The sequence below is a fragment of the Chlamydotis macqueenii genome, chromosome 8, assembly GCF_036417535.1.
Source record: "Chlamydotis macqueenii isolate bChlMac1 chromosome 8, bChlMac1.mat, whole genome shotgun sequence".
In the NCBI taxonomy this organism is placed as follows: domain Eukaryota; kingdom Metazoa; phylum Chordata; class Aves; order Otidiformes; family Otididae; genus Chlamydotis; species Chlamydotis macqueenii.
In genome coordinates, this window is record NC_141563.1 from 25,202,714 (window position 1) to 25,217,118 (window position 14,405).

Consider the following 14,405-nt stretch of genomic DNA (forward strand, 5'->3'; position numbering starts at 1 on the left):
ATATGTGGCTGAGTGATGTCATCTTTTAAACTCCCATCCCACATGAACATAATGAGGAGGTAATTACAAGAAGCTGGCTGGAAGTAATGTGAGGGAAGAGGCATGAAGCAGAAACTGCTGAAAAGGTTGTTTTATTCTTGACCGAGAAGGAAGTGTCGCTCCGCATTTTCCAGGAGAAATTATCTTACCTGCATTTCCATGAACTCTAACAAAGCAGAGCTCATTTGTTTGTTCCCATATGCTTGTAAGCAAATACAATGCCTTTTTTTTTTCTCCTTGTAAATCATACTGACTAAGAATTGATCATACAGAGCTCAGGGAAAACGAAGTCTAGAGGGAAAACACACCCAGGGGGAAGGCAGATGTGAGTCGTGCAGCTTGCTCTGTCCAACACATTCTGTGAGACACAGGCAAAACGTTGAAAACTCTCATTCCCTGAGGTATTTGGAAGAAAATGTACCACTAATCTCTAGTTTTCATTTCGCTAGTTATTTTGTATTATGCTTTGGTCTATACATAGCTAGTCTTGGCTTAGATTATATGCTTTTCGGGGTAGATGCTTGAGAGTAGATTTACGTACTTCCTCAGACAGTGGAAACCTGATATGAAGATCCAGGTTCACTACATTAAAAAAAAAAAAAGAATAATTATTTTGCCAGATAAAGTAAATACAATCCTGTTCCATAAATTTAAGTGTTTAAATAATTTTTTTTCTGCTTACTTAACCCTGTCAATCATTGCCCTCTTATAAATAATTACTGTCAACAGACTGTAGAAAATAAACTTCTCAAATTCATAAAATCTGCATTGTCTGTCCACTTAAATGTATCATAGAGCCTGTTTTCTATCTGCACAGTAACAGTACCAGGTATAAATAATTCCAGTTTGGTTTTTAATGCTTTTAAGCCAGTTGCCATGGATTCTGAAATACCTAGTTTATTATTTTTTAGTGTAATGTTTTGAGAACTATTTATGTCAGATAAGGATCTCTTGCAACAATTCAACACTCCAGTCTAGCTTAATTTTTTGGCAATTTTTTTCTACATGATGAAATTTAAGAAGACAACAATTTCAGAAGGTCCATAAACACTATGAAATCCTAATTAATTATAATAAACAAATTTATCTTACCCACCACTAGCAAACACCAGTTTAGTAAATGGGAAAGCCAAGGGATCTTGGATAGGAGATTATGGAAGATGGAGTGGCACTGGGAAGAAAGAAGACTGCAATCCTGCTATTAAGTTCACAGTCCAAATGGTTCAAAACTATGCAGTATTTTATTAATTCATTTATTCCACTGTTCTCAATAACAGAAGATTCCATTGTTTCTGCAGTAAAACAATTCAATAAAAGGAGTTTAGTGCTAAGAGTAAGATGACTGAATTACGTTCATAACACTACCTGACTCATACTAATCCTAGCTGGCTTTTTGGCTGACTATTAGGCCTCATTACTTACTCTGGATATGGGAACGAAGATTTAATAAAACACTTCCCAAACTCCAACTTGCCTTTGAGGCGAAGCAGATAATATAACAGGCCGGTAATTATTATATTTTTAATCAGCCGACTTCCATACTCCATTATCAGGATGACTTCTGCCGCTGTGTGTGTTATGGTAGAAATATCACCAGATACCAGGCAGTCTATCGTTCACATACAAGTAATATAATCTATAAAAACAGTGGGATAACACCATTCTTTCAGACTCATTGGCAGGAACACTGAGGCCCCGAATACAAGATACAGCTGGAAAGAACAGAAAAATGAGCTGTAGTGCAAAGCCTGACAAAAGCTCAGCTGGGTGGACAAAGTGACTCTCCTATTGTTCAGCATTGTTTGGCAAGCTTAGAGGCACAAAGGAGAAGAATGAAAGCTATAAGCAAACAAAACTGTCAAAGGCATGATTCTGACATGGAGCAAAGATGAAGAAAATAAAGCATGTTGGAGAAAACAGTTTGGAAACAATGAGCAAAGCAACCAACCCCCACCCTCAAACCATTAAAATAAAGCAGGAATTTACTCACTTCACTCATGCCATCAACATTTATCTTCAAAATCACGCAGCAAAGCTGTAAATAAGTATTCAGGCCCTTCTGTGCACATTAACCACCTTCTTACTAAAACCAGCACTGACTACGGAGCTGTTCATCAAGCTTATAAAGCCATATTTTTATGCAATGAAAACTGTAGTCATTAAGAAATATTGCAAAATGGTCAGGCTGATAATCACACATTCCACCTGCAAGTAATAAAGCAGCATGCCTGCAACTCCACTCTCACATTTCCAAATGCCAGATAAATAAGACATAATAATGATTTGTACCAAGTCTTGAAAAATATTCTCTTCCCTATAAATACTATTGAGACAGGCTATTTTCTTGCATATGTATTAAATGCATTTAATTGAAAACCCAAGGCAGCTGTTACGCTGCTATTCATTTTATTATAGCCATAAAAATAATGGATGTTCAACACAGAGCTGAATACAGATTACAGCCAAAGCTATTTACTAATTCCTTTTCCCCTGATCATTCAGGAGACTAACCACAAATTTGAAAGGTCTGAGAGGGGAAAGCATATTGTAGTGAGTTTAGCAGGGTACAAATCTCAGACATTTTTATAATTACTATGGACTAGAAATCTAGAGAACAGATAAAATTGCATCCCAAGCAACGTACTGCGGCATAACCAATGGATGCTATCTTCTCTGCACCCTTTCTTCATCCAACCATAGCTAGAAGCTAAGCAAACTTAGCTGTTCCCCCTCATATGTCCTGTTCAACTCAGGGCGTACATCTGAGTATCGCTGAAGACCAGAACTTCGCTCAGCTGTTCCTAGGGAGAGGATGAAACCTTGGCAGATTCCTCCTCTGCATTCAAAAGTTGTAGTGCTGGGTTTAAGCACAGGCCTTGGACAGGAAAATTACTGTGGCGCACCAAATCCATACAAAAATCAGGATCCAGCTGCTAGCACCAGAGGAAAAGTCAGTAGGACCAGTAGCTCTTGGTGGAAGTGATCATCCCAAGCCCCAGCAGGAACAGCATGCTTAACTCTCCAGAGGCATCTCATTCCCTTTCCTGACACCACTCCCCTTCTTTTGGCACACAGTAGGAAAGCCTTGTTTTAGCCATCTCCCTTCACACCTTTGGAACAGCAAAGCCCAAAATCGCCTAGCCTGCTGAGAGACCCCAAGTGGACTTTGGCACTGTACTTCAGCCAAAAAGGAAAGTTCCTTCACTCTTTATAATTCTACCAGCTTTTTTTCCAAATGTGTCCATGTTTAAATGAGCCTGGGATGGTTTGAAACACCTGGTAATTCCACACAGCCAAGACAATTCTTGGGACTGGAATGAACCTACTGGAGGATCACATATTTTTTTGCTCATACTCCAGCAACCATATCATACACCTCTCTTCCTAAAGGTTAAAGTTCTGCCGTAAACCAGCCTGGTTTTTGTCCCCATACTCTTCCATTGCACTGCTCCATTTGTAGTTAGAAATCCTTCTTAGTCTTTCCAGACTGAAGGCAGTTCACAGCCATGTAATACACACCTGTATTTTTGGCAATGCAGTTGGTTAGCTTGAAGAACTCTTCTCTCTTCAAAATTTTTGCCATCCTAGCACACTTTGTTGTTGTTTTTACTGTGTGAAAGAATGGAAGTTCTTCAGTTTGATCTTTAAAGATTCTCATGATCATCTTATTAGGCCTTTTTTTCTAAATCTGTCCAATGTTTAAACAAACAGGGGAAGCCTCCACTAAGCACATTGCTGCAGATAATAATCTCAGCTATTGCCCAGGATAACATTAGCTTCCAGCTTCTCCTGGATTTCCTCCCTGTGATGCACACCACAGTAATTTTTTCCCCAGATGCAGCCCTCTGGTGGCTTGCAGTCATTCCGTGAATGACTAGTGCATCAAGGTATTTTTCAACTATCATCTCAAATGAAGAACTTCCCTAGTTATTAGTCCCTGAAGTTATGACCTTTCATTTTAAGCTATTAAAATTATATTAGTCAAGTTTGAAAGGCCATCTTCTTGAATAATATTCCACTATTCTTTTTTAGTCTCTAAAAAAAAAAGAAATCAGTCCCAAGATCAATTATTGATAATGTCTTCTGGTAAACTAGCTGGCTTAATAGTTTCACCATTAGCACAACTCAAGAGATGAGGAGTTTCCCTCTCAGGCAATGCTTTAGCTGCCTTGGACCTTATGGATCAAACCATCAATCTGAGCTGAGTTTCATTAACATTTCCTTAGTGGCAATTCACCCCAGCCAAGAGCCTTGCCAAGAAAGTTGCACATTGAATACACAGTACACAGTTCACTATATTTGAAGATATAAGTAACCTTAGAAAGGTAATTATTACCTTATTCTTTACCAAATGAGAAAGCATTTGTACTGGTATCACGTTTACCTAGCGGTTCACCTCAATTCACAATGCTTCTGATCCTGGAAAGAGGTCATACTTGTAACTTCATAACATTGCTTTGAGCATAGTTGGTCCCTGTCTTTTCTAGTTCACTTTATAGATAATGAAAACATATCAACCATGAAACAACATGCTATTTTGTTTTGTTAACGCAGAAAGGACAAGGTCAACCTCTACTTTTGTAGTCCTTAGAATTTGCTCACTACTGAGTTTGCTCATGCTAATGACAAAGATCCATTCGGCATTTCAGCCGAATGAAATTTAGCTTATCTAGAGACATTTCAAGAAAGGCTTACTGGTTTCAAAACTTAAGCTCAGCAATTAAAATTATCTGTAAAAATACTCACTGGAAACAAAATACTCATTGTGAAAACCAGGATGCTTGGAAAGGTTGTGTGAAGGGTTTTGATAGAGATTTCAAGATGATGAATGCCTGAAGAATATTACTTGCAATGGATTTACCATGTTTTATTTCCATTTCAAGCCAGAGAATGTTCATATGCATGAAGTACAAATTGGTGCCTTTACTGGAAGAGTTGTCAAGTTGAAAGGATTAGATAAATCGTTGTTAGATCATCTGTGTTACAAGCACAACTTGTAACCGTAAGTCTGTCATTAAAATCTTTTTCCACTAAACTAAAAGTTTTCCTCCCTGGCTGTTCACCATTCTGTAAACTTATTTCCTTATTAAAAGGACAAAAAAAAAAAAGATTTGGGAATACTTAATAAAACAACCTTTTTAGTAAGCAGAAACTTGCATTCTTAGATATTGCCAAGTATTGTGGTACAATATGTTTCTCCAATTAGAGCTCATCTGAAATTCAAATACCTTATTTCTTTTACACAGTTAATTAATGCAGTTCATGCTCCAAAAAGAAACATTAATAATAAAATATTTAACTATTCATCCCCAAAGAAGACAGGAAAAAAACAAGTCAATATAAAGCATATTTAGTAATAAAAAATTTGAATATTATAGTGAATCTTGTTTTCATTCCCTCTGCCTCCGTGAAAAGCTCAGACATGCAATGGGTAGAGAAACACAACAGAAAAGCTTTGGGGACCATTGTTTGTAACCTTTAGGCTCAGGCAAACCTATCTCCCTCCAAAGAGAAAAAAAAAAAAAACAAAACCAGTTAATTTCCAAGATAAAACACTCAGGCTTACAAAACTCATTAGACATTAATTTATATGCTACATTCATGAGCCCACATTCCTAATAAACATACACAGGGCAGGACAGTGGGTGCACCTTGGCAAGCAGTCAAGGAACCACAGAAGTAGGTTTGCTGGCCAAACCATTTGGGCCGAGTACGCAATACCCACACTAATCCTGGGTCAGGGATTTACTTTGAACTAGCTCTTGTCTGACCCAGAGACTCAACCTCCCTTAGCAGCTGGAAAGGTTAGAAATTAAAGTGTCCAGCCAGTGTTCTCCCATCTTTACTTATTCATTTATACTACAGCCAGTCTGGTGGGAACGTTAGGAAACTGGGGAGAAGTAAGATAGGACCAAGTCCTCATGTGTACCAACAAATTATTATCCTCCTAACTCTAATGGCACAGCACTTTATCCTGTGCAAAGAAGCTCACTTCCACTGCTCTGCCCTGCTGTGAGCTCCTATGCTTTGCACATAGTTTTATATATCAATTTCCAGAGACCACACTCAGCAAAGACAACTGGGACAGCAAAATTAAAGGAAGTGAGATAAAGATTTGGGAAGCAAGGTTTGGATTTGTTCCTGTGTCCAGTCATGTTCCTCATCTGAGCTCCTGGAAAACTTCTCCCTTATGCCACAAGCTGGGGTTACCTGTTGAGCTTCTGAATAGCAGTTACTCTTTTTACCACAGTGATTTCCTAATAATTTACAAAGCATTCTTACTACGTGGTGACTGTTTCAGCATGATTTTCAGACAAAAGATTTTACCATATCATCTTTTTTGCTACTCTTCAGCATCCTACACACAGGTCACTGCAGCAGTACTGACACTAAGAAGTGGAACTGCCAGGTACCCCTTAATTTCAAAGAAAAATGGACATTTATTTCTCACTGATTTTTTCCTCTTTCAACTACTGTACAGTAAAATTAGGTTAATGACAACTTGAAAATCTGCATTAGCTCTCAGGGAACAGGGAGAACCCCACAGACTAACGATTCAGCTATGAAACCAACAGCTACAATTTTCTGAAAGAGCTCTGACATAGCAATAGAGATTTAGGTAAGGACTGCCACTGTTTAAAGAAAACTGAAAGACCTGTTCACAACTTCTCTGTTTACAAGCCACAGGAGTTGAGAGATAGGTCACTGGTACAGGTTGCCCAAAGAGGTGGTGGATGCCCCATCCCTGGAAACATTCAAGGCCAGGTTGGACGGGGCTCTGAGCAACCTGATCTGGTTGGAGACGTCCCTGCTCCTTGCAGAGGAGTTGGACTAGATGGCTTTTGAAGGTCCCTTCCAACCCAAACCATTCTATGATTCTACAGGGCAGCCTAAACACATCAGGAGGTTGCTTTTGTTCAATCTACAGACCTTGAGTTGTTCTATTTAAAGCCAATGCATGTGTTTCAATAAGAGAGAGATATTTTCTTTACATTTATGCTATCTCAATCTTTTTCTTCTTTTTAGTTGTCGTTCCCTCAATCTCACACATTGAATATACAAAATCTGTACTGCAGGCTGCTTATTTTGTAATAAAAGACTAACTATTTACGAGTACCTTCAAGAAATGCTGAGGATTTTCCCTATCTTTGACTTCCAAGCCTGTAAATTTGTTCATATTTTCATAAAGTAAATCACAGCTCTTTCAAAGTATAACAACATCTAAAGGCAAAATGCCTTTCAAAGAGAGAATTGGAAAAGAAAACAATACTGAATATAAATTTCAGATTAAGTTCTTATTGTTAGAGTTGAGTTCTGAAGTTCATGGCAAACATGCATTTGATTTCAAAAGGGCAAATACTCAACACACTGACTTCTAATTGTTCTGAAATATCTCTTGGCAGAAAGAAAACTAAGATAATATATTAATTTACTACAATATTCAGACTTGGGAGTATAAATTCACAGAGTGTTTTTCATGAAAAACAATACATTATTTGGAAAGTAACAGAAGTTCAGATTAAAAAACAAAAAAAATCCACAATTTGGTTTTTTTGTCTCACAGAGGGCACTTTTAAAAACTTTATACCTTGCTTTACATCTTGCCTGATAGCTTTTTAACAAAATATTATAAAATAGGTTAAATTGAAGATTAATATTTCACTCTCAAATACAAAGAACAAGATTTTGAAAGCTTTACATTATGTTTATCTCAAAACAAAAAAAAAGATGGAAGACAAATTACAAAGAAAATAATACATAAAAATAAGAATATGTGCATTAGTCAAATCAAGGTGCAAATCTGAATAGCAGACAAGATTTTCCCAAATACACCAATTATATTAATAGCTATTTGAACACCAACTATACTATGAAAAGGGTTCCATAAAATCAAATCTAACTGAAGCAACATCTGGCATACTAAAAGTGTTGCAAAAGATCTCTGTAATTTGCAAAATTAGTCCCTTTGAAAGTGTGAAGTATTCATTGCTCATCATATTTTAAAGATTATGAGCTCAGAACTTTAAGAACACCAGATTTCATTAAATCTCCTTGTTGCATCTAAAGACTACTGCTTACAGAGAAAAAAAAAAACTGCTGTATTTTCCATTGTCTTTAACGTAGCAGTAAGTCTGGAAGTAAAGGCACAAACAGTTGCAGATATCTGCCAGCTCCCTGCAAACTGTGCTCCAAATTGTAAGAATAAGGAATCAGTTACTTTTAGAATAGCATTCAGGCTGAGTTAATACCTTGTCTCATTTCACCTTACATTTTGAGAGGACTATTCACCAACATCTACCGCTACGTGCAACATGTGCTACAAGATGTTTACGGTCTTACTCTGATCAGCACTTACATTAACTAGAACTAGTACTTCAAATGAATTTGGGAGATTTTTGTAGTGACATTTAACAACATTTGCACCCGACAAAGCATGCAAATACTTTAGCGTTGTTACTGACCAGGTTTTAAAGGGATCTACTGGCTGCATTTCATTAGTAAACCAACATTAATTTACTACATTACAAAGAGCAAGAAGTATTTCTCATATTTTATAAGGTAGTGTGATTTTCATGTGACAACTTATTCATGCACAGCTGGAAAATGCAAATAATCTACTAAATTGGGTACTATTATCATTATGTCTTATGTGCTGGAAACATACCTTATTGCAGTAACTGCTAGTGAAATTGCAATCACTATTTAAACCTTAGTTCTGAAATAAACTCCATAAAGACAGGCCACTACAACAAGGAACAACTCTGTGCAGAATGAGACCTTCAGAGATTGTTTTTATCTCGCCATTTTATCAGTGTAATGCAACAAATAATCCTCTGAGGATAAACTGATTGAACAACACTAATTTCTCAGAATAGAAAGAACCGCCAAAACACACATGGGGGGTTATCTGCTACAGGTAATATTTTATGTATTATTTTATAATACAATTCTTCCATAGTACATTTATTTTTCTCTTTAAGAAGGAATTCTTAAATGTAATTGATTTTATAATCAGCGGCATGTTGGTTACTAACAGTGTATTATTTTTTTTTTAAATTACATTTGAGTTTTATATAAAACAATTTAAGATCAATAGGGAATTATTGACATTTCTTTTCCCCTTTTCACCTAAAAGAAGTTTAAAGAATAAATTATATGGCCCACAATATTTTAACACTTCGTTAGCAAGTGTACATTAGTCAAAAGCAGCCCTGTGCAAGACAGAGTGAGTGCTCAACTGCAACAGAAGATTGTGGGCTCAGACTTGCAATTATTAAATACAGAGAAACGCTATCCATCTTGTGCTCTCTGTCCTCAAATTACACTCCTTTCTCAGGATAATGCATCCTCATGGCCCCGATTGAGCAACGGGATGTATAAAATTTAACCGCCTTCTTACAAAGTTTCTTTAATTTTATTTTCAAGTTTTACTAAAACTAAAATTTTCTCATAAAAGTATATATTTTTACTTATCATAACTTGAGAGTAGCCTAATTTTTTCTATCTATATGTATTGCTACATATACAAATTGATAATTATCACACATGTTTGAAGAAACATATACATTTCATCCCACACTGGTGATATGAGGTACTAGTACAATGAACAGAATTTTTGACACCTTTGAACTTCTTAGATACAATAAAATATACCTCCATACTGCTCTGTACTACTCATTTAATAAAAAGGAATATCTATATTAAGGGAAAGCTTTTCCTTAAATCAGAGATACAAGAGCAAAATATTCACAACAGCATTTATAAAACTGGAGATTATTCCCATTGAAAGACCACTGAGCACCACTTCTGAAATATTAATGCAATATTTCATAACTAGGGAAAAAAATATTTGCTTACTGTAACATGTGCAAAAGACTGAAGTGGGGTTTAGGAGCCTTCCTGAATAAGTTAGTAAAGAGAATGAAGACTTCCTGAGGACTTCAAAGTGTCATGGTTTTAGACAAAAATAATCATTAACATAGAACATGCAAAATTATTGTCATAGTCTTTATTTTAAAGATATCTCTGTGAGACAGTGAAAGACATTTTCCTCAGAAAAAAAAAGTAACTAGGTAGTGATTTAGAAAAAAACTTTGGTAATACCTATTATTTTATATGCTTATGCAAATGTAAAACTACTAAAAAGCTCTGACACCTTCCCAAGTTGGGCCTCACATTCTCGTTCAATTTCGTTTTCAAGGACACTCATGACATATTATTTGGCTATAATAATCAATTGAAAGTAGCTTTCTCTAAACAAATGAGCAAATATCTGTCTTAATTAAAACCAAACCCAGCAAAAACTGAAAAATAATCTTGGTGTGAGTAAAAACAAAACTTATTGCATTGTTCTTCATTAAGTACAGAGTGAACAAGAGGATAAATGTAGGCATAGCAGATGTGTTAAAAGAGACAGTTAATTTTTAATAATCTGAGATTTATTAGTAAAATATTATCAGTTAAAATAAATGTTTATGTACAACATAACTGGAAATCTTAACATCTAAAATTAGTTTAATGTATTTTTCGGGGTTTAGGCATGCATTTTCATTCCAATTGTGATTGTTTGTGACTTTACAATAATATCTTCTAGGTTTTAACATCTTCTATGTCTCTCCCATGTTGCCATGTTGAACAAAAAAGACAGAGAAGAGGGGAACTCCATAGCATCTCAGCAAATCATTAGCATATGCAATGATCAATTAAGCACTTAGTCATACACTATAGTCTCCAGTGCCAGATCATAGATATTCAAATATAGGAATAGTAATAAAAATTAACATTTTTTTTTCTTCCTGCGCAGTTGCAATTGCAATAATATGGCATCTGAATAAAGCAGCAGCTTCCTGGTTTACGGAGTTCTCCTATACTTATTCATCTCAGTAATATCCAGACTGTGTATATTATGACCCAAACAAAAGCAAGTCTTTTCCATTCAAAGATGTTAGTTCTCATGTTTCAGAGGAATATTTTTTTTTCCCTTTAACTCAGGTTCTTCAGAAACAGGATGGCTTCTTCCCAGCTCTGACTATAGAAAAGACTACGCCAAGGCCAAACTGTAAGAAGACCTAAGGCTCTAGGTTTTCCACAGCTCTTTGCGTGAATACATAAGGACAACAGAAGACCAGCGAACTGCAGCATGTAGCTAGGGAGTTTTTCAACAAGTTTATAAACCTTTCTCAAGAAGAGATAAAATAATCCAAACTCTTTGTTGTAGATGTCTAACACTCTTCAGAATATTGATATCAAAGTGTATGTACAATAAAAAAGACCCAATTTTTATAAAATATCTGTATAAATATATATGTCTTTGATGCGCTCCTCACAGTAATTTCTACATGTAAATTAGATGTTTGTTTTAAATGTGCAGCTGTCAGAACTTTGGTTTTATCTTCATATTTCCATTAGAAACCTTTCTTTGCAAAATAACATGTCAGATAAGAATACTTATACAGAGCACCCTGGATTCATGTCAATAAAAGTATTAACATTCTGATGTACGTATTTGAAAATCATTTTGTAATTTCAAATAGTAATTGAAACTGCACAGTTCTCATCCTAGTCGACCTTGCTTAGCATCACCTATTGCTCCCCAAACATCAAAGACAAACTCATCTGGAAATGCAAAGTCTCCAAGAGTTTCATCCAGTGCCACTGCAAATTCATCTGGGTTTTTCTTGTCTCTTCCAGCTTCCACCATTGTTGCAGCTAAAAAGCAACAAAAAAAAAATAATGGAATTATCATGAAAGAGACAGCTAACATATGGCCAAGATAGTTTTTGAATGTCTACTTTCAAAACCAGGTAAGGTCAGCTTAGGGAGATGTAAAGCCTACCTAGTGAATTCAGGAATTACGTACTTAAATCCCTCCACACTAGCTACATTCTGCTTTGATGAACAGGAGAGCTGCCTTGGAGTGCTCCTTATATATTCTTCCATTTCTTGGCAGAAGCTTAATTTTTTAATTCATTTTAATCTTATTAAATTATATTCTATATTCTTTACTGAAGGCAATGAAGCATGGGTCTAAAAACAAGGTTAAGCACAACTCTTCCGCGGTAACAAGACCCGTGTCAGTTCATCATCAACTTCTGTGCATTTGAGATGAGCTTGCTGATCTAAACCAGAAGATCCAAAGGCAAACCTGAATGTTGGCAGATCAAATTCCAGTGTCACACTGAAGGATTTTATAGCCTCTAGCCTCTTCTCAGAGGGACACTGGAGTGGAAAACTTATATTACAGTGCCTGAGAAAGGGAAGGAAGTTCTGAAGCCACAGACGAAGCCCATCTTCACTAGGACAGTCTGCCGTCTACTGCATGCACTGTGTTGTAGCAACATGGCAAAATTTCTCTGATAAAAAGGAGAAGGAACTTCCCCTGCTCTGAAGTTTTATTAAATGTATTTAGTATTATTTTGTTGACCCAAAACTCAGCTCGAGTTTATTCACACTTATGAACTTCTGGCAAACAACGTCTGTTGTTATGCAACCTTTTAACAAGCTGTGAGCAAACTTGAGCCATATTCCATACTGTAGACGTCAGCAACAGTAATTCTGGAGAAATTTGACGTTTTGGTTTTAACTATGTTCAGACGTGAGGCTTCAAAACTGAATCGCAGTCTGCCAAACTACACAAAGCAGTCCAAGGAAAATTTACGTAAATCTTGACAAACGAAATGCTGTGACTGAGATGGTTCAAATGTAACCCAGCTTACCGGGCACCACTAGTGTTTCTAAAGAACTCTCAAGACCTGTTTCCCTGCCAGAAGAAACCCTATCCCTGTCGCGCTCATTCTTTCTGTGTCCTCTGTGAAGTTCCTGGGACACTGACTCAGAGGAGTCTGGATGGGAAACAGGTATTAAACAGGGGACTCGTCCCTGATGAGCGGGAGACAAATATTTGCCCCATCAGTGCCACCCTATCTCCCCCAACACTGTGGGATAAGAAGGTGCTTACAGAGGAGGAAACCTGAAGGTAAAGAGGCAATGGGTGCAATTTAAACTTCACAGATTTCTGGATATGAATCAGAAATTGAATTTACTCTACACAGACACTGGGAGAGGGCTGGAGGGAGAAGAGCTGTGCAAGGTGACACAAGAGCAAACTTGTCTAGATATCTAGAGATATTTTTTAAAGTTGCCATTAACAGAGTGAGGATCTAGACAAGCATTCCAGCAGAAAGAGTGGGAGCAAGGAATTTAGCCAGTTTCAACATAAATTGGTCAAGACGTACAAAAGAGCCATGACACAGACAGCAGCAATAAAACAAGACAACACAGCATTATATAGTATTGCAGTCCAGCTACCCTAGCTGAAACCTCAGAATTACACAGTAATAAACTCTGTCATTAACAGAAAATGTTACAGAAAAAAACCCCCACAATTTTCTTTAAGGATTGAGCTTCCCAGACTATGAAACAAAACCTTAAAAATACTTTATTATAGATCTACCAAACTTCAACACAAAATCCACTAAACTCAGATACGCAAGACAACTTTCAGCCCAGTCCGGAGTCAGAACGTCACCGCTGTGCGAAAGCAGCAGCCTCAAATAAAAGGGTTTTCAACTGTGCTGAGCAAATGCAGTGAGCACTGCCGGGGTACTGTATTAATGAAAGGACATTCCCCTTCCCAGATCCACCTGATGTAGTGAGATAGGTTTCTGAGGAGAGACGGCAGGGCCGTGCCGGTGCGGTGCCGGTTTGGGCGGCCTGGTGCTGGCCTCTAGCGACAGCAGAGCTGCAGGGCTCCCGCGAACCCCACCGCACGCCGTGCTTCCCGAGTGTCACACCCACGCCGTGCCCCAGACGCGTGTGCGAAGCGAACCCCGCTCCCGTGGCTTCGTGGCACAGCAGCCTGCCTCGCCACACCGCACAGGCTCCCGTTCCCCCGCAGCCTGCCCCGCCACCCCGCACACGCTCCCGTTCCCCCGCAGTTAACGGGAGGGCACCGCCTGGACAGTACGGCGGGGCAGAAGGCCCACGTTCACGCAGTGACATTTGCAATGCCTCATTCCCGAGGCAAATAAAACCCCATTGATTGCCAAGGCACTCCGAGATACTTGCCAACTTGAAGAAAACTTCCCTGGTTCTCAGAGGGTGAAAGCTCCATGCCAAATTGCCTCCGCTCCCCTCCCTTTCCCCCACTGCTTCTTGTAACAGCTGCACAATAAGTGATTACAGGAATTGTATTCCAATAGAATACTTTTCCAGACTCCAGATAGATCCAATTGTTTTCAGATTATTTTTTTTTTTTAATCTCACTTCAGGCAATGCTCATATCTGAGAAATTTTTACATAAAATGTGGAAAGTTCAGCAAACTAAAAAGTGATGAAAGGAATTAGAAGGCTTCTCAACTTTAACC

General features: G+C 37.6%; 1 protein-coding gene across 2 annotated transcripts in view; it reads right to left on the reverse strand.

Moving 5' to 3' along the window:
* GIPC2 (GIPC PDZ domain containing family member 2) overlaps nucleotides 1–14,405 on the reverse strand; it is a 38,450-nt gene that overhangs the window by 3,073 nt on the left and 20,972 nt on the right. Inside the window, exon 6 of one of the 2 annotated variants that reach the window (XM_086754000.1) lies at nucleotides 10,020–11,748. The exons of the other annotated variant lie outside the window; for it this stretch is intronic. Within the exon in view, the coding sequence (XP_086610126.1) occupies nucleotides 11,594–11,748 (155 nt within the window). The 3' untranslated portion in view covers nucleotides 10,020–11,593. Of the gene's footprint in view, nucleotides 1–10,019; nucleotides 11,749–14,405 lie in introns of those variants that run through there. 2 annotated transcript variants of the gene reach the window in all.